We start from the raw sequence: 26,473 nt of genomic DNA, 5'->3' as shown, positions 1-26,473 counted from the left end.
TTTAAAGAACAATAATTCGCACCACTGTAGGATTCTCAAGCGCCTTACGAATCGGCTCGAAGAGTCATTCAAAAGATTCAGTTCAAACGAATAATTCGTTGGCGAATCGGACATCACTAGAGGAGGGCAGAGAGAGAAAAATCACAGCCACCATCACAACATGATCATCACCCCACATCCCAAACACACTGGTTCAAAAAACAACAGTCTCGAGCATTTCGGAACGAATCTGAGAAGTGGTCTCGTCGTCGGTCTGTAAAAGGACCGTGTTTATCACTGTTTTTAAGCCGTCAGGGAGTGGATCTGTCTCGGACGCCATCTTTAGCAAGCAGTAGCCCGGGAGAGTGAAGAGCTGCTGGGCCACCGTTAACCAGCACCGGGCTGGAGCAATTTCTCCAGCTTGACGCTCCTGCTTGACAGCGATCGATAAGTTGCTGGGGACTGATTTGGGGTCGGTAGGCGTGTTTCTGTCCACTGGGTTTGTTGTTGTTGTTGTGGTCGGAGGAGTTTTCTCGGGCTGGCTGCTCATCCTGGCCTGTTGGGAGGGTAAGTGAGCTGTTAGCTCTTCTGCTAACTTAAGTTCATGTCAAAATAAACACGTACTGCTTTTCAACACAACAAAAGGGGTTAGTTAAATCTTTATCAGTTTACTGTAACCGATTCCAGTGAATTAACATTAAAACGCAACTGTTTTTGATCTAAGTTTATTAGTTTCCACCCAAGTCATGGGTTTGACTGTAGAAGTTTGGCTGCAGGTGATGAAGCTGTTAACAGATCTTCATATTCAGCATGTAGAAATGCATGTGTATGTTGGGATTTTAGCTCTGGAGTGTGTAATCTGTGTGTAATATGGATGTCACCAGGAGAGCTTGTCTGTTCTGTCCATTATGATAATATATTTCAAATATATTAAGATGTGTTGTTGATTTATTGTGATCTGAAATACTTAAAAAATGCTGTTAATGTAAAGTGAATGTGCAGTTGATCATCTTCCAGGCTTTTGATCTGTAGACTTTATCTGTGTAAACAGCCGTTTAATTAGATGTATTTGTACAGTTGAGATGTACAGACTGAATGATAGTGATGGATGGACCAACTGTTTACATTTTGAATTTTCCATGATGGCTATCTGTCAACGGGATGCTGCATTTGTTGTTATAGATCTGATGATTCATAAATGGCTCTTAGGCATTGTGATTGCTTCTGCTACCTGTACATTGATGCTTGTATGCTGAGTTTGCCCAGCCACAGTGGAAATTGTGGCAGCTCTGATTGTAATGCAGTGAAGCTTTGCTGCATTTGTTTATGGCTTTGCATTGCTCATAAACATGCAAACTGGTGGTATGTGAATGAGTGGCTGAATAGTGCCTCTGTTGTTGAGAGACACTGGCTGCTTTCTCCACCGTGATTGTCTTTCTCTGACCTCATTGCTGCCTCTTAAATCTGGGCCTCTGTCCTCTCTCCGCACAGCATCCGTTACACTGAGCCCTCGGGGTCTCCACTCCCACATCCATCTGATATCAGACTTCTGATTATCATTGATGTCATCAAGTGACTAACACAAGTTTCAAATCAGTTTTGATTCTTTCCATGCATCCTTCTCTCTTGCAGGATGGTGATTGTCTCAAATATCCTAAATGTATGGCTGTTCTCGCACAGTGAGATCTTTGGTGTTGCGCTGACTAGATTTGAATTTTGTCCTCCTGAGCAGTTAATTATGATTATTATTGAAGTGCATAGCTATTGTTGTTGTTGTTGTTATTGCTGGCCCAGTAGTTCAGAATTGTACTTGCGTACATATTATAGTATAATAAATGTATTAATTATAAATTAAGTATATTATTTATTATAACTAATATAATAATTTATAATTAAATTGGGTAACACTTTTAGTGTCCTTGTTACATATGTTACACGTGGTTACTATAGTAATTATGCATAATTACATGCAATTAACCCTAAACCAAACCTAACCCTATAGTAAGTACTTGTAGTTACTTAAAGGATTAGTTTACTTTCAAATGAAAATTACCCTAAGCTGTACTCACCCTCAAGCCATCCTAGGTGTATATGATTTTCTTCTTTCTGATGAACACAGTCGGAGAAATATTAATAAATATCCTGACGCATCCGAGCTTTATAATGGCAGTGAGCTGGTTCAACGAGTATGAGCTGAAGAAAGTGCTTCCATCCACATCCATCCATCATAAATGTACTTCACACGGCTCTGGGGGGTTAATAAAGGCCTTCTGAAGCGTTTGTGTAAAAAAAAAATCCATATTTAACAAGTTATGAAGTCAAATATCAAGCTTCTGCCAGACCACCTTCCGTATTCAAGTTGTGAAGAAAGTGTAAACTGGCATCGTGTCAGTTACACTTTCTTCGTAAGTTGAATACGGAAGGTGGTCTGGCGGAAGCTACATATTTTACTTCATAACTTGTTAAATATGGATATTTTTTAACACAAACGCATCGCTTCGCTTCAGAAGGCCAAATATATCCTAAAGAAGCTTCAAGGGCTATTTCTAAAATGTATTGAAATGTATAGCTAATTGATTTTGTACAAGAGACTAATTATACATTGATTAAAAAAATGTTTTATTGCTTTCAATGAACAAACACTTAACAGCTAGATGGTAGGGCTGTGAAACGATTAATCGCGATTAATCGGATCCAAATAAAAGTTTGTGTTTACATAATATATATATATGTGTGTGTGTGTGTGTGTGTGTATATATATGTGTGTATATATATATATATATATACATACACACAGACACACACATGCATGTATATATTTTACAAGAATATATTATATTTATATATAAAATATTTATATATAATGTAATATAAATCATATATATATACAGTACATGTAAATATTTCTTAAATATATACATGTATATATACATAATAAATATACACACACTACACATAAATTATGTAAACACAAACTTTTATTTTGGATGCAATTAATCACGATTAATCGTTTGACAGACCTACTAGAATGGTCTACTAAATAATGCCCATGGTACTATTTCCAAATGAAATGATCTCCACAGGTGCAGCTAGGACGCGCAGGGCCTAATCACTCGCAAGGTCATACTCAGTGTTTATAAATACACAGCGGTGCACCGCCAGCATGGGACAGCATCTCTAAAAGCTCTGCCTATGGAGAAGGACTGGGTCAGAGTTGTGCTGCTGTTTGTCTGGCAAATGAGGGGAACTCCCTGCTCGGACAGAGGAGTTTCCTAGACATTCCCCCTCATCTGAATTTAAAGGATGTTGTGATACTTGATTAAGGAGAGGGGTAAGTTGTTTGACATCCTGACGAATTCTTTCAGGCTAGTCCTAACCGAACGGTGTCTATGGACAGGGATATATAGGTGTAGGACAGTAACAGTAATGTCTACAGTGTAAATTCCCTGAAAGGGCATTTTTGATAATATTATATGCATGAACAAGCTGGGTTTTTGGACAGATAGAGCTATTTCCTTGTGTTTCACATCTTTGCGGTAACAGACCCAAGTTGCAGTTCTGTTTTTCAGCTTTTCACACATTCCTGAATAGCAACTCAGCATTTCTCCATTTGTGTCGTACGGCTTTGCATTGACTTTGAGTTTTGTTTAAACTTGTCAGTTCATTGGAAAATAAGATAAAGTCCGAAGGAAATGAGTGAAGGAGTGAAGAATGTTGATGTTGACTTAAAGAGCTGATTAGCACTGAAATGGTTGATGGGAGATTTGAAGTGCCATTAGCACATGAGCTGAGTGAACAGGAAATAGAGAAACAGTGAGTGAAAGAAAACGACATCATGTAGGCAGTTCCTGCCCTCCTGTTGTGTCGTCCTGTCCTGCCACATTCCTTCTGTGTGTGTCTGTTGAATGGCATGATGGGATGTCATCTCGTTCTGTCTTTCAAAGTCCTGCCCTTACAGCCTGTGTCACATGCTAAGCATCCGGCAGCTAGCATGATTGCTTTGCATCACCGATTTCTTAAATTCCATGTCAATGATTTGAATTGAGGTAACGAATGGGATGCATCGCAGAACAGTCATTTGAATTTGAATTTAAGGAGGTAGGAATAAGATGGAATGAACAAGCATTCATTTAAAAGAACATTTTACATGTTAAAAATATTAATATATACAGTACCATTCAAAAGTTTGGGGTCAGTAAGAGTTTAAAAAATTAAAAAATATATTCTGCAAGGATGCATTAAATTGATCAAAAGTGACAGTAAAGACTTTTATAGAGAGAGATTTCTAGGGGTGCTCTGTTTGATCGGCTACTGATCGCTATTGGCTGATAATCGCTTCTAATGATTGGATCAGTGATCTCTCAATTTGTCAAAACTAGTAGTCATTCATTTGAAGTGATTAGTCTACTTTTTTTTTTTCTTTTTTTTTTTTTTGAGCACGCTCAAGTTCACATAGAGACGGCAGAAAGCTGTCTCTATGTGTTATTTGTTATTGTGAGTGCACACAAATAAAAGTAGACTCTTTACAGATTCAAAAGATGTATTACTTTTATCTGTATGACCAAAAATGACAAAGTATTTTTGCATCAAGTGCAAGTGATCACGCCGGCGTCTCCATGTTAGTTGTCATGCAGTAAGCGCACTACTATTCAGCTTTCAGATTCCGCACAAACACTTGAATAGCTCACATTTTTCTAGGTTAAAGTTAAAGCAAGCGGCCATGTAAAGTTGCTACTACTTAAATGTTTTAGGTGATAAGCCATATTTGAGGTCGATAAATGACAGGCGAGCGTTTGGATGTCCTGCCCGATGTACTGTAATTACCACATAGATCAGCTGTTAACTATTTGTCCGTCACAGACTGTGTGACTTTGCCACTTCCTGTAGAGTTTTTTTTTTTTTCTGCAACTAATAAAATTTTGGTGGAGTAAGCCTCTTCTCATCAACTAAAGGCGCTAATAATTTGCATTTCTTTTTAAGTCTTGCCAGTGCTTAAACCACTCAGCACTCACGTGCTCTCCTAGAGACGGTGCGCTCATGCACACTCAAAGCACGCACACATAAAGCTGCCTCACAAACAGCTCACGAGTACCAAATTGCACTTAAATGGTCAAATACACATACATGTATGTACAAAATTACTGTCTTGGCGAGTATGCACGTAAACAGTTGATTTTTTTTGTCTTAAGTGAACATAAACAGTTGAGAAAGGAAATGCATGTAACAGTATATTGGACGCATGCATTTGGTCTTAAAGTGACAGCAGCCTAATAATTCTGCTGCTGTCTCCGATTTATTCTTTGTATTTTGTTTGTTTTGATTAACATTTCCACAAAAATATTAAGCAGCACAACTGTTTTTAACATTGATGATGATAATAAGAAATGTTTCTTGAGCACCAAATCAGCATACTAAAATGACTTCTGAAGGACCATGTGACATTAATAGAGTAATAGCTGCTGAAAATTCAGCTTTGCCATCATAGGAATAAATTACATTTATATTAATATATATATTAAAATAGAAACAAGTTATTTTAAACTGTAATTATTATTTTTTAAGAATATTTAAACATAAATGGCTTTAAATCAAAAAAGGTAACATCTCAAATTTTTTTAAATGAATCCTGAGGATGTGCCACCCAGGATCATGTGATCATAAATGGTATGTTTACTTCCTTAAGGAGACAATGATCACATTTATCTTTATGCTATGTAGAGGGCATTTTCAGCCTGTTTACATTATCATTACACTTTACTCAAGTGCCTCCTGAGTAATTGGTGTCAAAATACATAAATATAAATTCAAAAAGCCTTTCAAAATGCCTGACACCCTAAATAGTGCATGATTTGGCCCACCAACTGTGAGCATTTTTAGATATAGTTAGTGTATCTGTCAACTCTGCATCTATAGTGCTCATGCGTGTGTAAAGGTGAATGGGGTGGTGTGATTTGAGTGGGTTGATTTGTGTGTGTGTGGGCAGAAAGAGTGTGAGGCAGCTGGTGTGGTGGGAGGCCGGCACTCAGGCCGGTCTTGTGACTGAGACATCAGCCCTGAGCTCTCAGCATTGTGTCTGTGTAGCCGATCATCTGAGCGTCTCTCTGAGAGGGGAGAGGCGGCCAGAACCCAACAAGATCCAGCAACAAACAAAGCGCTATTTTAGAATGAGGTCATTCCTATGTGGCTATAGTTTGATGGTGTTTACTAATAAAGCACACAGTAGGAATGCAGGCTGTTTGCATAACTATGACAACATGGTTATTAATGAAAGTGTTAAAGTTTAGATGAATTATAACAATGTTTGGTGTTATCAGTATATAACTATTCTAAAGGGATGGTCTGCCCAAAAATTTTAATTCTGTCATCATTTACTCATTCTCGTGTTCTGTTTTCAAAATGAATCCTGAAGATGTGCCACCCAGGATCATGTGATCATAAATGGTATAATTACTTCCTTAAAGTGACCATCACATTTACATTCATGCCATGTGGAGGCCCTTTTCAGCTATTTACATTATCATTACACTTTACTTAAAGGGTTAGTTCACCCAAAAATGAAAATTGTCATTAATTACTCACCCTCATGTCGTTCCAAACTCATAAGACTTTCGTTCATCTTTGAAAACAAATAAAGATATTTTCGATGAAATCTGAGAGCTTTCTGTCCCTCCAGCTATGCAACTACTACATTGACGCTTCAAAAAGTTCATAAAGAGATCGTAAAACTAATTCATATGAATTGAGCGGTTTAGTCCAAATTTTCTGAAGAGACACGATCACTTTATATGATGAACCGATTGAATTTAGGCTTTTATTCACACATAAATATTCATTAACTCACACATCAGTTGTAGTAAACAGAAGCTCAAGCGTGTTTGCTTGATGTGTGAGAACCAATGAGGTTCATTCTCATGTGTTATGCAGCACGTTTGAGCTTCCTCAAGAACCAATGAGGTTTGTTCTTGCACGTGTAGCAGGTTCGGTTGATCTTCTGTTTATGTTCACTGATCAATGTTTATATGTGAATAAAAGCCTAAATTCAATGTGTTCAGCGTATAAAGTGATCATGTCTCTTCAGAAAATTTGGACTAAAACCACTTTACGATCACTTTATGAACTTTTTGAAGTGTCAAAGTGTCAGTTGCGTAGCTGTCTATGGAGGGACCGAAAGCTCTCAGATTTCATCAAAAAAATAATTTGTGTTCCGAAGATGAACGAAAGTCTTATGGGTTTGGAACGACGTGAAGGTGAGTAATTACCTGTAATAAAATAATTTTCATTTTTGGGTGATCTATCCCTTTAATACAAAGTGCCTTATGGTTAACTGGTGTCAAAACTCCAAAACACGTTGGCCACAATTATTGGCACCCTTTTATTCAATACTTTTTTGCAACCTCCTTTTGCCATGATAACAGCTCTGAGTCTTCACCTATAATGCCTGATGAGTTTGGGAAACACCTGACAAGAGATCAGAGATCATTCCTTCATACAGAATCTCTCCAGATCCTTCAGATTCCCAGCTCCATGTTGGTGCTTCTTCTCTTCAGTTCACTCCACTCATTTTCTGTAGGGTTCAGGTCAGGGGACTGGGATGGTCATGGCAGAAGCTTCATTTTGTGCTTAGTGACACATTTTTGTGTTGGTATTGATGTTTGTTTTGTCCTGATGAAGATCCAACCACGGCCCATTATTGGATTTCTAGCAGAAGCGGTCAGGTTTTGATTTTTTTATATGTTGGTATTTGACAGAATCCATGATACCATGTATCTGAACAAGATGTCCAGGACCTCCAGCAGAAAAATAGGCCCACAACATTAAAGATCCAGCAGTATATTTAACCGTGGGCATTGGGTACTTTTTTATCCATGTGTGCACCAAACCCATCTGGTGGGTTTGCTGCCAAAAAGCTCTTTTTTTAGTTTCATCTGACCATAGAAGCTAGTCCCGTTTGAAGTTCCAGTCTTGTCTGACAATTGAATATGCTGGAGATTGTTTCTGGATGAGAGCAGAGAATTTTTCTTGAAACCCTCCCGAACAACTTGTGGTGATGTAGGTGCTGTTTGATAATTTTTTTTTAGGCTTTCTGAGACTCAAGACTCAACTAATCTCTGCAGTTCTCCAGCTGTGGTCCTTGGAGAGTCTTTGGCCACTCAAACTTTCCTCCTCACTGCGCATTAGGACGATTTAGACACATGTCCTCTTCCAGGCAGATTAGTTGATTGGAACTTCTTAATTATTGCCCTGATAGTGGAAATGGGGATTTTCAATGCTTTAGCTATTTTCTTACATCCACTTTCTATTTTTTGTGAAGCTCAACAATCTTTTGCTGCACATCAGAACTATATTCTTTGGTTTTACTCATTGTGATGAATGATTACGGGAATTTGGCCTTTGTGTTTCCTCATGTTTATACTCCTGTGGAACAGGAAGTCATGGCTGGACAATTTCATGTTCATGATCACCCTGGTGTGCTATAAAAATGTAAATATGAATGGGAATATACTTCAGAGATATTTTACTCATAAAAAATTCTAGGGGTGCCAATAATTGTGGCCAACGTGTTTTGAAGAAAAACATTTATTTCATAATGTGATTTTCCCCCCACTTTCAGTTCTTTTCCTTCAATGAAAGGTTAGATTTTTGCTAATTTTATTAATTAAAGATCAAAAGGATAGATTGAGCGCATAAGTTGTTTTATGTGCATTTTTAGAATTTATGCACATCTTGGTGTTTCCATCCAGCATTTTTTTATAATACAGTATCCCAAAATGCGCATAAAAATAGGTGGATGGAAACAGCTAATGTTGTTTTGGACCCCACTGACTTTTATGGACAAAAACGGTTTAAACATTCTTCAAATATTTTCTTCTATGTTCTAAAGAAGAAGTAAAGTCATTAAGGTTTGGAACAACATGAGGGTGAATAAATAATGACAGAGTTTGCATTTTTGGGTGAACTGTCCCTTAAAATACTGACAAATGCCACTTCTAGTCCAAAAACAACTGATGTAATAATTGTGTTTTATGATGGTGGCATAATCCCTTTTATGTGTAGATTTTAGCTGTTCACTCTGTCCAGAAGTCTGGTTATTCATGGACAAGGTGACATATTTATGCAAACTCCCAGGGTTTGCATTTGGAATAGTGACTGATGTTAGTAATCGTGACGCAGCGGAGCTGAAAGAATTCTCATCAGGATGATTATATTGTGCGTCTATCTGGAATGATTCAATTCAGACGTGTACAGCTGTGAACCAGGTGTCATGATGTCTCTTATTATATCGCTCTGTCAGTTAGTCAGTCATGCATGTAAGCAGATAAACATCGTTCGAGAGGGTGTTCTGAGAGGGTAGTTTGCAGCTTCTTGGCCATTGGCTCAGAGATGCTGTTGCCATGGAAACTGATGTGCTAGTTGTTGCTGGGCTTCAGATGGGAGCCGGTGCTGGAAGCGATCCCTCTCCTGAGTTTTGGCCGGAGTGTGCTTGACTGCTCTGACACTCGGCTTATTAACAACAGCCTCTTGCCAATAAACCACTCGACCTGCATCAGATGAAGTTGGATATTTCTGTCTCTTTTACATACATCATGATCATCTCTATCAGACATTTTTATTTCAATTTTTAGCTAATAAATGATTGACTTGATGCTTGTATACAAAGTGAATTATAGTACCCTATAAATAGTAATCAAGTTTGTTCTCTTGTGGAACCCAAAACCTTCTATGTGTGTGTGTGTCTGTATATATAAATAATATTTAATAATATGTCATAACTACTTTATATACACTACCAAAGTTTGGGGTCAGTAAGATTTTTTAATTGATGGCGATTTGTTTTGGAAGAAGTCTCTTATGTTCTCCAAGGCTGCGATTATTTTGTCAAAAATACAGTAAAAACAGTAATATGAGGTTTTGTTCCATGATCCAGAAATCATTATAATATGCTCATTTGGTGCCCAAAAACATTTTATATCATTGTTGAAAACAGTTGTGCTGCTTAATATTCTTGTGGAAACCAGCAAAAAAAGGTAGTGTTAAATATATAAAAAACGTTCATATTATTTTATGCATTTATTATAATATGATGTATAAAAGTGCCTTGTGGAGTGGTGATTTGAGTGGTGACAAAAACGAACTGTTGAATCAGAGATTTGAATCGGTTCATTGAACTTTTTCTTTTGAACTGAAAATGAAAATGAATGACTTGGTCGGCTGTGTAAGCGATGACTTGACATAGTCTGTGGTCAGAATGGTTTAAAATGAAGCAGGATGAGGAAGCTGAGGGCTGTGGAGTCATTCTGAAGTTTGACTGGGTGTACACGACAACCACGTACTAAAACTTTTTTTTGCGTTTTTCGCATACAGACGACATTGTTGTCAAAACGATCCCTGTTCACACAGATCTGCGAAAACAATTTAAAAAAACGCTGTATTATTCATGCCAGGCCAGTAGTTGGCGATGTCACTGTGTAAAGAAAAACTATGTGCCTATACACTGAACGCGTAATGTGCAATCGCAAGGCATCACCGTTTTCACAAGATGATAATGGTATTGTTTTCAAAAACGTGCATCTTGAAACCTGTTTTCAAAAGTTTGCTTTTCCAGGCCCCCAGAATGCTGTTGTCGTGTAAGTGAATGGCCAAAATGCATAAAGTTTTCAGTTTTTAGTTGAAAACGGTGTCGTGGAAACAGCCCCACAGACAGTCTGTGTTTGTAAGAATGGGAGGGCCACTGGTGTTATGACTGCAGCTCTTGGTTGTCTCCTGCGCACTTCCTCTCCCTCTCTCTGAGGCTCACAAGAGGAACTCACTGTTAAGCTCAGTGACCACATCTGCTGTAATGCGCAAACCCTGTGCATCAGTGGGTTATTTTGCTGCAAACAACAATTTGAGCACATAGTTAGGGGCCAAGCACCGAAGGTGCTATAGCCCCTATTGTAATCGTTAGTTTTATTATTATTATTTTTCCCCACTGGGAGTCTATGGCAGCCCTATCAATGGAACATGAGAAAATGATGAAATTTGGCACACTTGTAGAGATGTTCATGAAAAGTCATTGAACCTAATTTGGAGTCTCTATGACCAACTCTATAGTGCCACCACCAGTTGAAATTTTCACTATTCTAAAGGTTATAACTTTTGAACCATTTGCTCTAGAAAAATGAAACGTAGTACATCTGATTAATCTCTTCGTGCTGATTCCATGCAACATCTTACATTAAGTCTCCGTCCATTACAGTAGCAGCCATTTTGAAAAGTACAGTATGCAGTTTTTTCGCTGCTACTCCTTCAAAATTTGTCCAATTTTTTCCAAACTTTGATCAGATGATCTTTGGACTGAGCCACACAGAAAGAGGCTGTATCTCGGCCAAACTTTGAGCAATCGAAACCAAAATTGGTGCGCTTCATCGGAACCATGATCTGAGGTAACATACCAAATTTGGAAACAACGCCACCTACAGTTCGTGATATCTGGAAAATTGCTATTTTGGCTAATAACTTTTGAACAGTTTGTTAGAAAATCATGATCTTAGTGTCTGTGGATTCCTTGGATCATGCTGATTCTGACGATACTGATTTTGTCAATATCGAATGAACCATGTGTCCGTGTTTTTTCGCTACTCCTCCTACAAATTTTGTTCAATTCTGTCCAAAATCAGCTCATGTGATCTTTGGACCAAGCTGCACAGAAATGACTGAATGGATTTTTGATATTCGCTAACGTTCCCGAGATATTTGTCTCTGAATGTGACCTTGCCTCTGTTTGTTGTCTTATGCTAGTTAGCTTAGCATTCTAATTGGTTGTTTTGTAAAAAAAAAAAAAAAAAAAAAAACTTCTGTTCCAGATATTGAGTGTTTCCTAGAATGATCTAAAGTAAAATTAATATAACATGTGCTGCATTTTTATAAAAACATCTTCATTGTGAGATCATTCTCACATGAACTACTGAAGTTTGGCAGGTGTGTGTAAGTGTCTGGCCAGTGGTGCAGTGAGTTGAGTGTCAGTCACCAGATCCATAGACTGTGGGTTTCAGTCCTGTGTGGGGCGACTTTTAAATTGTTTGTAATTTTTTTGTTTCAATTCCTTTATTATCCCAATAAGTATTGTACTAGTCTTTCTTCTTCTGATTAGAATTAAATCTATTTTTGTTCATTCTGTGTTCATTTTCATCTCAGCTTCTGGTCTTTTTTTCTCTCTTCCTGCTCCGCATTGCGCTACAACCCAGACATTTTTCTTATTATTTCTTATTTCTTATTGTTCATTTTGAGTTCATTCTCACCTCTACTTCTGAACCACCTTTTTTCATGTACATTCAATTTCTGCTGTTTTTGCTCTTCTTGCTCCGCACTGCGCTACAACCCAAACATTTTTCTCATTCTCAGAATTATTCCTTATTTTCAATGGCCTTTGGTGCTTGGCCCCGAATTGCTGCTTGCAGCTATATTTTCTCTTAGAGTTGTCTAATGACCTGAACTTTTATGATTCCCCCTTTCTGTTAATACATAACTATTAGCACAGGAGTGTTGAAATATACAAATACAGTCTTGAGTCGCCATTGAAAATTTGGGATTCAGAATAAAAAATGAAAAACAAACCGAATTTTCTCTGATATTCTCATCATATCCCACTGCATATTTTTAATCCCTGTTTTTAACAATGAAATGCTAATGATTCTCTCTCTCTCTCTCTCGCTCTCTCTCTCTCTCTCTCTCTCTCTCTCAGGTTTTGGTCCGTATGAGGCCACTGTCTTGCAGATGAGCCATCAGTGGGGGCTGTCGTGTCGCAGACCCAGATAGTGACTGGCGGCTGCGGCTGCGGCCCAGGCCCTGCCCCCTCCCAGCATGCCCAACGCTGTTCGTGCAGGGAGTCTGAAAGACCCCGAGATCGCAGATCTCTTTTTTAAAGAAGACCCCGAAAAACTCTTCTCAGACCTGAGGGAGATCGGTCATGGCAGCTTCGGCGCTGTATATTTTGTGAGTACTTTTGCATCTTCCAAGAAAAATGGCTTTTCTGAAGTTAGAATTATTCTTCTACTGAATTGTATTTGTTCATTTATTCTTACAGGCACGGGATGTGCGGACCTCAGAGGTGGTGGCCATCAAGAAAATGTCATATAGTGGAAAACAGTCTAATGAGGTGAAAATAAATGCTACATTTTTTCATGTTAATCACTGACTTACGACAGATTACACATGATTGTGTCTCCCTCCAGACTGTAGCCTATGTAGCCACCCAGAAAGGAGTTTTCCTTGCATAACTACTGTATATGCAGGTCTAATCGCATTATGCGTTTCAAATGCATTGATTCATTAGCAAAACTTTTTTAGCTTTCTAATTGACTCTCATCTTTTTTTTCCAGAAATGGCAGGATATAATAAAGGAGGTGAAATTCCTTCAGAGGATAAAGCATCCAAACAGCATAGAGTATAAAGGATGCTACCTGCGAGAGCACACAGCATGGGTAAGAAACCTGACCCTGCTAGCAGCTCACGTAGCCTTATGTGGCAGTTCTGCATATGATATTGCATATAATATTTGTTTTCTATGTTCATGGACAACATGCTGAAATGTGTCTGTCTCTCTAGCTGGTTATGGAGTACTGTCTTGGGTCTGCCTCAGATCTCCTCGAGGGTAAGTTTGGATGTTTTGCTTGCTTAATGTGCTGATTAGCTGCAAAGATATGTGGTCTCTATATACATACTCCAGTTACAAGCAAAAAGAAGCATTTTTTTATGGAAGTATTTATTTATCTCCAGAGAGACCTCTATAAACCAGATTTTTTCTTACTCACAGTACACAAAAAACCTTTACAAGAGATGGAGATAGCAGCGATTACTCACGGTGCTTTGCAGGGGTTGGCGTACCTCCACTCCCACAACATGATTCACAGGTGAGTTCTCGTTAATGTAGAGGAGTTTCTAAGTACCAGATCTGGCTATATATATATCTCAAATCGATTGATATTCTCAAAGTTGGAAATATTTGCAGGTTAACGCCTTGCTAATATTTTTATGTGTTGATAAACATAATGTATCGCAATCTTTTGAATGTTGACATTGCTAGTGCCACATAAAGCAGGGCAGTATGTGGTTCAGTTTTGTAAGTTCACCCTTTTACCCCGCTGTTTGACAGGGATATCAAGGCTGGGAACATCCTGCTCACAGAGCCGGGACAGGTGAAGCTGGCAGATTTCGGTTCTGCTTCTATCGCTTCTCCTGCTAATTCATTTGTAGGGACTCCTTATTGGTGAGTTGGTGAGACTTTCAACAGATATAAATTTCATAGGCAAGTCTGCAGGTCGTACCTGGAGAGCCTAAATGTTAGTTGAGTTAATTAGATTTTAAGCATTGGAAGTTTTGTTTAAAAGTTGTTGTTCGGTTCTGCCTAGGTCTGCCAACTACTAAAGATTATTATTAATAGTTTATTGTTGTATTACATAACACTGAAATCTTCTGTTTTTCTCTAATATTCGCTTTTTTCCCTATCTCAGGATGGCCCCAGAGGTGATCCTGGCCATGGATGAGGGTCAGTATGATGGAAAGGTTGACATCTGGTCTCTAGGAATAACCTGTATTGAATTAGGTGAGATGAAATGATATGATTCATATAGACTTAATTTTTTTTCCTCATAGTTTCTAATAGTCTTTTTCTGCTCTAGCTGAAAGGAAACCTCCGCTTTTCAACATGAATGCAATGAGTGCCTTATACCATATCGCGCAGAATGAGAGTCCATCCCTACAGTCCAGTGAATGGTGAGTGTTAGCTTTGAGTTGAGGAAGGCTTAATGAACACTAGAGAAATGCTGTGTTATTTAAAAACTTCCTGCCCTTTCTTTTCCCAGGACGGACTACTTCAGAAACTTTGTGGACTCCTGCTTACAGAAGTTGCCCCAGGACAGACCCAACTCTGAAGAACTGCTGAAAGTAAGTTAAAGAAAGTTCACCGTTCAAACAGAAGTATGAAGTTCAGTGAGTTCTTCCTGAGGATACTTCTGTAATGCTCAGGGACGCTGTAAGAATTAATTTATTTTAATGCGATCTTTTTTTATCTTCACTGTGCTCTGATGCCTTTAGCTGTTAGTGTTATTCTTAATGCTCTGGCTTTCTGAGCATTTGTGACACAAGGGAAAGTTCATAATGCAAAGCTTAACAATAAAAAATTGATTTGCTGGCCTGGTCGACCTAGTAGTTCAGATTAATATATGTAAAAAAAAAAAATTAGATTAATATAAAAATTAAATATTAAAACAATAAGAAAATGAAATGGTTTCTTCTTTAAAAATATTTTTAATCTAGTCTCTTAGGCTCACCAAGGCTGTATTTATTTGATCAAAAATACAGGAAATGTGAAATATTATTACAACGTAAAATAACGGTTTTCTGTTTAAATATATATTTACAAATGTAATTTATTCCTGTGATGGCAAAGCTGAATTTTCTGCAGCCATTACTCTATGCCTTCAGAAATCATTCTAATATGGTGCTAAAGAAACATTTCTTATTATTATCAATGTTGAAAACAACTGTTTGTAAAATTATTAATTTATTTTTAAAAAGGATCGTACTGACCTTAAACCATTGAATGGTAGTGTACATCTATGCTAGCCAGCTAGATAACATAGCTTTTGTAGACAACGTGAATTTATTGTGTTCAATGTGTTAATCTACTTGTTCAGTTGAAGCTGATAATATTTTTTTAAAGCATCTGTTCTTTATCTTCATCATCATAACCACCTCTTGTTGTGTGCAGCATGCATTTGTCCAGCGCGAACGGCCGGAGTCGGTGCTTATTGACCTGATCCAGCGCACCAAAGATGCTGTGAGAGAGCTGGACAACCTGCAGTACCGCAAGATGAAAAAGATCCTCTTCCAGGAGGCCCACAATGGCCCTGCGGCAGAGGTCCCAGACGACGAGGAGGTCAGTTATTGTAATAGCATATCTCGACCTCCTTTAACCATTGGGGCTCTGCCAAATGTGTTTTACAGTCTTCCTGAAGAGAGGGCGGGGGGGGGATATGCATGTTCTGGTCTATAGACATGCATTGCCTCAACACATTCAGGATATTTTTACTGATAAGATATTTCTATTTATTTAATGTGTTGTAGGAAGTGGAGCACAGTGCTGGCCGCACAGGCACAGTGAACAGTGTGGGTAGTAATCAGTCCATCCCTAGCATGTCCATCAGTGCGAGTTCACAGAGCAGCTCGGTTAACAGCCTGCCTGACGCCACAGACGCCACCGATGACAACAAGAGCGAGGTGGACCTGATGGAGAAAGACCAAACCATCATACCCAACAGCTCCATGATTCACGTCAAACCGGTTCGTGCACGTCTATTGTATTTACATTCACATTTATTCTCTTTGCAGACTTGCTTTGTATTATATGCAAAGTGCATGCATCACTCAGTCACCATTACTTCAGCGCGTAAGACACAGGTTGGTCAGTCACAGATGATACGCGTCAAACATATTTTCAAAGATGAGAAGCATTTATGAATCTCTTGTCTAACAAAAGACAACATTTAATAAAATGTTTTTACTCCAAACTCACTTAATAACATCAGTTGAGTGTTTGAAAACATCCTTCTGTGAGATGATGTGGCTTCTTACACAGAATAAGGCACACAACATATTATTTCATAGTATTCTATACAGTGATAAAAGCTATGTCGATTAGCATTGTAGTATAAATATACTTTATTATCATGAAAATACCAGAGAAGGCTTGAAGAACTCTGATAAAGCATATATTGTCGTAGTCGTGTGTATATCATTCATGTTTAATCAATCAAAGCTATTTATTCAGCTAAAGCGAATGTATGATGCCCATAGGCATTTCTTGGAATGATGTGCGTTATCGTACTTCTCTGGAGCATATTTGAAGTTTCTGCGCGAGAGCGCCCCCTGGCTTTCAGATGGAGCAGCATTTACTACTGATCACAGAGCCGTGCTGCACTGACAAGCTGCGCATAAAAAAACTGTAGCCTTTGCCAAATCGCGTGCAGTTTAATTTCGATTAATCGTGCAGCCCTAGACAGAAATTCTGATCACCTACACGAATTTGCCAGTGTTTTTCAGTGTTTTCTGTACAAACTTTCACATCATTATTTAAAAACATTTTTCCCATTTTTTTTTTTAGCACCGTATTGCAGAGTTACAGAACTCTAAACAGCACTAAAAAATAATTACATTTCAATCAGTTGTTCTTTTCTTCAAGCTCTCTCTAGCTTTTTTTGGCTAGAATAAACTGCATTGTGGCCCAGACCTTTTGAAGTTTAGTCAATGGCTACATGAGACTACAAATTGTCAAAACTGCTAATATTTAAATTTAATTTAAAGTTTTAGTAGTCAAAGTTGATTACTAAAATGCTTTAAGAATTAATGCAGGACACTAAGCTGTAAGTTTAAGAGGTGAGACCTTTGAAACTGCTGTTTGACTGTCTTTCGAATCTAAAGCACATTGAACATATCATGCATGGCCTATTTGTTCTGTTTTTCTATGGTAATAATATGCTTAATATGTCTGAAGGAGGAAGAAAGCTACCAGGAAGAAACCGAGGCTCAGAAACAGCCCACAGAGCCCCAGTCTCCCCCAGCACAGACACCACGGCGTCAGTACCGAAATCGAGAGCACTTTGCCACCATCCGCACAGCCTCCCTGGTGAGATCCAGATTACCACCCAAGAACAGAGTCAGGGAGTCTGTTTGCTCTCTGATCACTTCAAGTTTAATAGTTCACTGTTTCTACAACACTTGAGGTATGAAAGCTGCTTTCTCTACTGCTGGTCAAGCGCTTGTCATTGTGTGCCCTAGGTGACGCGTCAGATACAAGAACACGAGCAGGACTCTGAGGTGCGCGAGCAGATGTCTGGCTACAAACGAATGCGCAGACAGCACCAGAAACACCTTCTAGCCCTCGAGAACAAGCTGAAGGGTGAGATGGACGAGCACAGACTCAAGCTAGACAAAGAACTGGAGAATCAGAGGAACAGCTTTGCTGCCGAGATGGACAAACTCATCAAGAAGCACCAAGGCACCATGGAGAAAGATGTACTGAAACATTATTATACAAAACCAAATCGTAAAAGAGCTGAAGATGTATTATAACGTCATAAATTATTCATGTTTAAGGTTAAAGACATTGAACAGTCTGTTTATAATGCATTATTCTGTCTACCAGGCCAAGACTTTTACCAACGATGAAAAGAAATTTCTGCAGCACATTCAGAGCCAGCAGAAGAAGGAGCTCAACAGCTTCCTGGAGTCTCAGAAACGCGAGTACAAACTACGCAAGGAACAGCTCAAAGAGGTCAGGAAGCCACTCTGGACAGCCTCACTCTCATCCTCATTATATTCCATTACACATTCCCATTTATTGCAATTTTTCATTGCAGGAGCTGAATGAGAACCAGTCCACACCAAAGAAGGAGAAGCAGGAGTGGCTGTCCAAGCAGAAGGAGAACTTCCAGCACTTCCAGGCAGAGGAGGAGGCCAATCTACTCCGCCAACAGCGGCAGTATCTGGAGCTTGAGTGCCGCAGGTTCAAACGGCGCATTCTCATTGCACGTCACAACGTGGAGCAAGATCTCATGAGAGAGGTTAGCAGATAGAGAGCTTGCATGTACAAAAACTCACAAATCTAAAGTGGGACTTCTTATGTCTCCAGTTTTTGGCTTTTGAACTGAGCCAGAAATTAGTAAAATTAATCAGTCTGACATTTGTCTGTTCTCAGGAGCTGAACAAGCGTCAAACACAGAAGGATCTAGAGCATGCCATGCTGCTCCGACACCATGAGTCCATGCAGGAGCTCGAGTTCAGGCACCTGAGCACTATCCAGAAGATGCGGGCAGAGCAGATCCGCCTGCAGCATCAAACTGAGCTCACCAACCAGCTGGAGTACAACAAGCGCAGGGAGAGGGAGCTCAGACGCAAACATGTTATGGAGGTCCGACAGCAGCCTAAGAGCCTCAAGGTAAAATGACTTTAGTTTTACAGGCTATGGAAGCAAATTAATGACAAATGTTTTTGAAATAAATAAGAATTTTATGTCGAATTTGAACCACTGAATTTGTGGAAGCGAATTTGTAAAACAAAATAAAATGGACCGAAAATTGCCTGTCGAATATTTTGGAAGTGAAATCTGAAAGATGAATATGGATTATTGAATTTTTGTGTGTGAAATGTTTTGAAGTGAAATATTCATTGCTTAAATATATGACCATGTTGAATTTCAGCCCATAAAAATGCAAGCCCTGAAAATACAATGCATTAAAATAAAAGCACGGTTAATGCAGTGCATGTTTTTTTCAATTGGTGCAATTCAAAACAAAAACATTTGTCATTAAATTACTTCCATACCAGTCAAGGTTGTAAGTTGCAAAGTCCTTGAACAGAAGCTTGGTGGGTGTGTTGCATAGTGGTTGAACTGGGTTGGTAGCCGAACTGATTAAATAATTAAAATTAAGATTAGTTTGGTCATGAAAAATTTGACCCAGCTGATTGCTTCTATGGATGGGTCACAACTAGTCAGTGATGTTTTAGAATTTTTTCCCCTTATTTATTTTGTGTATTTATGACTAATCCGGTAGCTAGTTGTCCAGCAATCGACTAGTTGATTAGTGAGGTTGAACAGTTTTTAGAATTTATTTCCCCCTATTCAGCAACTAGCCAGCAACTGACTAGTTAATTAGTCTTAGGAATTAGTTTTAGAATTACCATTTGTGTATTTATGACTGATTAGCTAACTATCCACCAACCAGCTAGATAATTAGTGAGGACCGCTGCATTCGATTTCATTCTTTTGTGTTCAATCCAGCTGTTTTTGAACGCCCCTGAAGAAACCTTCTGCACATCCCTAATTACTTCATTTATTTTCTAACTAATTCAGTTTACTGATGTTTCTGCCATCGTGTTGTTTCTCTGACAGTCCAAAGAGCTCCAGATCAAGAAACAGTTCCAGGATACATGTAAGATCCAGACCCGGCAGTACAAAGCCCTGCGAAACCACCTTCTGGAGAGCACGCCAAAACCCGAACACAAGACCATGCTGAAGAGACTGAAGGAGGAGCAAACCAGGAAACTAGCCATCCTCGCCGAGCAGTACGACCACACCATCAACAACATGCTCTCCACACAGGCTGTGAGTACAAGACAGAAAACAATACACAAAAACTGTTTAACCATTAATTCCTGATTAAATGACACCGATGGTCTCTCTCTCTTTTAGTTGCGCCTGGACGAGGCTCAGGAGGCGGAGTGTCAGGTGCTGCGAATGCAGCTGCAGCAAGAGTTGGAGCTATTGAATGCGTATCAGAGTAAGATCAAGATGCAGACGGACGCTCAGCAGGAGCGAGAGAGGAAGGAGCTGGAGCAGAGAGTGTCTCTCCGGAGGGCCCTGCTAGAGACCAAGGTCCTACACTTAAACACAACCACTTTCACAATTTTTTTTTTTCTTATGTATAAATTATTTATCAAAAAGCTTTGTTTTAATTCTTTTATGCTCTTGTAAAATATGTCAAATTTAGTATTGTCATATTGTGGTCATGCAGCTGATCTATTCTGTAATATAGAATATATATATATATATATATATAAGTTTTATGGGGCTATTCTGGTGCAGCTTCACAAAATCAACAAGGTGCGTGGACAAAAATACAACACAAACACAAAACCAGCAGCACTTGTGGAGTGGAGAAATGAAAAAATCAAAATATGAAGCTTGAAAAAAAAATTTTTTTTTTTTTTTCAGCTTCATATTTAATCTATTTAGACAGACATTACAGTGTTCCCAAAATCCACTTGGACAATTAATTTAATATTAAACAGTACATTTATAATTTAAAAGTAATGATTTGAAATTTATGCATTGCCATTCATATTCATGTCTTAAGTGTCCAAATTGTTTGGGCTACTGTACATTCAACTTCATATAAAACCATATTAATAATTAAACTTGACTGTCTGTCCTCTGCTGTGTCTCACAGATAGAAGAGGAGATGTTTACCTTGCAGAACGAGCGCACGGAGCGTATCCGTAGCCTGCTGGAGCGCCAGGCCCGAGAGATCGAGGCTTTCGACTCAGAGAGCATGCGCTTGGGCTTTAGCAACATGGTGTTGGCTAACATCTCTCCTGAGGGCCTCAGCCACAGCTTCCCTGGGGCCCCGGCCAGTTGGATCCCCCATCAGCATCACTCAGATGGCTCTCAGGGGACACAGTGGGGCAGCAGCACTAGTTCAGGGGCCGGCCACCACTACCACTCCAATCAGGGAGGACCACAGGCCCAGCAGGGCTGGGGCCAAGCCATCCCAGGTGGTGGGCTTCCTCCGTGGGGCCACTCCTCCTCGGGCCCTCCAGGGGCCATGCCAAAAAGCAGTGTGGGGATGCGGAATAGCCCCCAGGCGCTTAGGAGGACCACCTCAGCGGGGCGCACTGAGCAGGGCATGAGTAGGAGCACCAGCATCACATCTCAGATATCCAACGGCTCACACCTGTCCTTTACATAGACGCCAGTGCGTTTGTGCCAACCCTGCACACACAAACACACACAGGGTAGGGGAACGCACTGGCTCACACTAAAGACTGGCACAGAGAGCAGAGCTAACTGCACTCTTCTACCCACCTCCCTCTTTTCCCTCTCTTTCTCTCTCATTTCACTTTCCTACATGCAGATGTGCATGTCAACTATAGTAAATATCACTCAGGTCAAAAGGTATTCTAACTTTGCATGAAGCTTGTTTGACAGCTATGCAGAGCTAGAGTCAAAAACACTAGTCTGATTTAAAGCTCACTTAATGAGATTCATTTCATACTAATATTATAAAGAAATATATTAAAAAAATTACATATATATAAAATAAATGTTTATTGATTTAGCTTTATTCCACTTAATGTGTGGATTCATAAACCAAAAGGATGTTGAAAGCAGATGTTGGCCATAATTCTTAATATTTGCATATAAATCCGTAATGATTATATAAGAAAACAGTCTAAGCTTTCAGCCTGCTGTCATGCTCTTAGGAAAAACAATTTAGGTTTTAAAAAAATAAAGAAGAGAAGGAAGAGAGCTGTTGATTTGAGTGAGTGTTTTCATTCTTAGATTTTTAAGTTGGACGATTCAGTTGCAGAGAAGATTTAAGTTTGTCTACATCAAGTACTGAATTTTTGCAGAAAATAATGTGGATAAAAATACATATTTCATTAGTTTTGTTTTGACAATACCTTACAGACCTTTTTGTCATGTTTAGTCAGCAGGTAGAGGTCAATGGGGCCGCGTTGCCCAAGCAGTGTGTTTTTGCAGAGTTTAGGGTTTTAAATCGTGCAAGCAAGCACAAATCTGTTCATATCTCCATCATATTTTTTGTCTGTAGTTGCATTAAGAAACCTAATTATGGCCAGACAACCGGTCTTCAGTGTTCTTAGCCTTTGATACACCCTTCATTTTATTAGGTCAGCCAGCTTTCATCTGGATCAGGTGTCTAGATACATTTAGATGTGGTGCTTTCGTGATTATTCATCATATGTGATGTTTTAGGTGTACAGTGCCAGTTTAAAGATATCAGATATATGTTCAGTGCCTTGAATGTGTTAATGATTTAAATATTAAGTAGAGACATGCCAAGATGAATGTTCTTATGTAGCTGAAAAAACACTCCCAATTTTAGAGTCTAAACATATTCTACCAATGTAATGAAGGGACAGTATTGGTCCATTTAAGCTCTGGATTATGAAGACTTATTGTGTGAATATATTTGGTTGTACACCTAAAGATGAGCTTAATGTGACGCTAAATACTTATGTTAATAAACTTTTAAAGGGTGCCTTTTAATAGCTGCCAAGCAGAAGCACTTTATGTAGTGTGTCATGTTTCGAGGAATATTTTTTCAGCTATGGAAATGATTAATGCAGGTGTAAACTGTAGTGTGTGATGGCGGATGTCCAGTATGTTATCTGTTATTCTTTTCAAAAGATCTATGTGGTAATTTTAAGGAAGTGGTCGATATGAATTCTTTGGCGGTTTTACTAGTATTGTCATGATTTGTAAATGCGTAAGGAAATCAATGCAGAACCTGTTTGAATGTATCCTGACCTTCGACAGGTTTATGTTGTGTTTTTGGCACTCTAGGAATGTAATGAACTGTAGGGATGAATGACTTCATTTTTTTTTTTTTTCCTCTGAAGGTCGTGACAGCAGGCTTTGTTATGTGACACTTAATAGGGGCAGGCAAACACTCTTGATGGTCTCATGACCTCCACACTAAATAGCGCTGTTTCACACTCATTCACTACCAGTCAAACATTTGGACACATCTACTGTTTTTATATTATTACTGTTTTCCATATTTTAAATAATAGTATATTGAGTGTACAGTATATACACACTACCGTTCAAAAGTTTGGGATCAGATTTTTTTTAAATGTTTTTGAAGTCTCTTATGCTCATCAAAGCTGCAATTATAGTGAAATCAGTAATATTGTGAAATGTTAAAACTGTTTTCTATTTTAATATATTTGAAAATGTAATTTATTCCTGTGATGGCAAAGCTGAATTTTCAGCATCTTTACTTCAGTCTTCAGTGTCACATGATCCTTCAGAAATCATTCTAATGAGCTGTTTTGGTGCTTAAGAAACATTTATTTTTTCAATGTTGAACACAGTTGTGCTGCTTAATATTTTTGTGAAAACCATGATACGTTTTTTTTAAGATTAATAAATAGGAAGTTCAAAAGTACAGCATTTATTTGAAATACAAGTCTTATATAACATATGTCTTTACTGTGACTTTTCATCAATTAAATGTGTCCTATTGCTCTTAAATTCTTTGGGGAAAAAATCTTTTGACCTCAAACTATTGAATGGAAGTGTATATTAGAGGAGAGTTGCATTATTTTAACTAAACAGCTGTTGCCAAGTAGATTCAGAATGTTTTATGTATTAAAGTTTTAGAAAACAGTAAAAAAAATCCATATAGCATTCCGTATAGCAATACACAGTAATAAATAATTATCTTTTACCTACGTTTATGTTTACAAAGGCATAGGAGAAATGCGATGCAGAGATGTTTTTATTTTGTGACGACTCGCTCGATTGTGAGTTTATAATCAGTTCACTGAAAGTGATTCACAGAAATGAATCAAACTTACAGACTCAATCATATCTTATCAAATTACATGGTCTTTAGGAAAGTTAATGGCCAGATTTTCTCAGCCAACTTCATGAGGTGCATCCTGTGATTCTTTTTAAATAGTATTAAAAAAAGTTAACACTTGCATTCAGTCAGGTGTCCAAACAAATGTTTGACTGGTAGTGTCAGTGTACAAAATACATGTATTTTATTAAATCAATAGCTGCCCAAAAGATTTATTAGCCAAAAAAAAAAAAAAAAGATATTTACATTTCCTCCCTCATTTGTTGGCTGTTATAAGTGACTGAATAGGCAGGGATCTTTTAACCCTTTAACCCTGTCCTCTGTGCCGCCGTACTGCAGGTGTCAGTGCCTAGTATTGTGAGGATATGAGCTGTGCTGCCGATGCCCCTGCCTGCCCTCACTCTCCCCCTCTGCTTTACATGCCATCACCCCACGCCAAGCTCCACCTGGATCCAGCGTTTGAACGCACGGATGCCTGAATGCACTTTTTGGGGGGAATTTTTCAAGCTAACTTTTTTCCCCACACGAGCAAGTTTGTCTAGTTGGTTTGCTTTACATCACGTTGACTGCAGGAATCACGTTGACTGACTCATCCTTGTGAAATTTTTACTCACATTTTAACACTTCTGATGGAGTACAATGTTACCTCCCCGCCCTTCTGTTTCCATTGTGCAATCATTGGTGAAGACAAAACTCTCCCGGCAGGACGTGTTCTTTCCTTAATATCCCCAATGTCCCCAAAAGATCGTGTGTGACTTCTGACCCCTAAACCCTTATTACCAAATGGATCCAGCTCTAATGTGAAAGAGCAAGTATAAAGTGTACCTAACAAACTCCAGAGTCTAGGGAGAGTGTTCATATTGTATATTTGATTCAAAATAAAGATTTAAAATGCATAGAAATTAACTAAATTGATGGCGATGTACGTTCCCCCCCCCCCCATCAAGATTTTGCGCTTAAAGTTTTAAAAGAGAAATATTAAGAATTGTAAACTATGTACCTTGTGCTTTTAAAGGGGTTATTGGCCCGTGTACTAGGAGCCTCAGAGTTGAACTTCAGGGAGTAGTGTGTGTTTACATGTCACCTCTGCACACTTTGTGTTTCCATTAGTATTTGAAAATCACAGGAACGTTTCAGGTCCTCTGTATTCTCGCCACCTTTATTCTGAACCCTCCATTCACGTGAATGTCAGAAGGTGCAGCATAAGAGCTATGAAAGGCACAGAAAAGAGTTCTAAAAGGATACAGACAAATGTTTCTAGTTTTATTCCTCACATAGGTCATTTTGATATTTTGTAACCAACACAAATGATCAGTTTTGTTTCGTTTTTTTTTAATACCTTTTGGGTGAGGGCTGTTTGAATTTGGTTGCCATTACATATAATTGTGGTTTTATTTGTCATACTTGCCACCGATATAGATTACACATTTTATTTTTTATTCTATCCTAGTTTTAAACTTGTCCTACTGATTTAATTTAGGGGATATGTAAGTAATACTGATATATGAGAAATACTAGAATGAAATGCAAACTTATTTTCTAAATAATGGAGGTTCAAACCTCTGGTCAAACACTGTGCCATCCCACAGCTGCCAAGCCCGGTCACTACTGCATTCTCCTGTTGAAAGGCTATGAAAGAGTGATGGTTATTTCAGTTCTGATGGACCTGAACACTCCTATCGCCAACACTACAAAGAAATGAAACAGGGAGCGATAGAGAGGGGCTGGTCTACGGGGAAGGGCTACATTACTTGTAAAGAACATCAGTATTCATTTGCTGTGGTCGAAATGGCATACTAACGTACTGCATACTGAAATCCTTTTAAAAGCAGCATGTTAGTATGCCGTTTCTGCACGCACCCATTGTCCTCTGGCTCAGCATCACCACTATAACTCATATGTAACCTGTATCAAAATGTATAGATTGTGTATCATGTTATTGAATGTCTAAAAAGATTATACAAAAAGTTTAAAAATACAGAATAAATGGCTTGAAATTGTATTAAAGTATTCATGAATCAGAAAACAAAAGTCTAGGGATAAATGAACTATTTTTTTCTGTTCTGTAATTACTGTTGTGTTGATGGAGGAACACTGGTCAGAGGATCCGCTGTAATAAAAATAAATTTAGTACAACATTATGTCAGGACTTTTTATTCATGGAATTATGATTACTAGGAGTTGGATGGTTGCAAAAAAGCTTTTTGTTTCAGCTGGGGCAAAGTTTTCATTTCAAAATGGAAATGTTCTTTAAAATATTGATTATTATATTGACAGTTTGATGTTTTCCTGAAGGTGGACACACTACATTTCTGCTGTCATTTCACTTTTTGTCTTGTTATTAGATG

General features: G+C 38.5%; 1 protein-coding gene across 1 annotated transcript; it reads left to right on the top strand.

Annotated features, from left to right (window-relative positions):
• Positions 1–7: 7 nt before the first annotated feature.
• taok1a (TAO kinase 1a) lies at positions 8–26,266 on the top strand. The gene is made up of 20 exons (XM_051862019.1): positions 8–546; positions 12,701–12,951; positions 13,043–13,114; positions 13,338–13,439; positions 13,564–13,609; positions 13,772–13,868; positions 14,111–14,224; positions 14,469–14,560; positions 14,637–14,730; positions 14,820–14,901; positions 15,728–15,895; positions 16,084–16,299; positions 17,510–17,641; positions 17,794–18,030; positions 18,161–18,289; positions 18,375–18,578; positions 18,713–18,952; positions 19,907–20,119; positions 20,207–20,389; positions 20,964–26,266. Exons 2-20 carry the CDS (start codon positions 12,820–12,822, stop codon positions 21,480–21,482), a joined length of 3,072 nt encoding a protein of 1,023 aa, XP_051717979.1. The 5' UTR covers positions 8–546; positions 12,701–12,819; the 3' UTR covers positions 21,483–26,266.
• Positions 26,267–26,473: the final 207 nt, after the last annotated feature.

The sequence above is a fragment of the Ctenopharyngodon idella genome, chromosome 15 (assembly GCF_019924925.1).
Source record: "Ctenopharyngodon idella isolate HZGC_01 chromosome 15, HZGC01, whole genome shotgun sequence".
NCBI classification, from domain to species: domain Eukaryota; kingdom Metazoa; phylum Chordata; class Actinopteri; order Cypriniformes; family Xenocyprididae; genus Ctenopharyngodon; species Ctenopharyngodon idella.
Note: the sequence above shows the minus strand (reverse complement) of the source record. Positions and strands in the feature narration are given on the sequence as shown.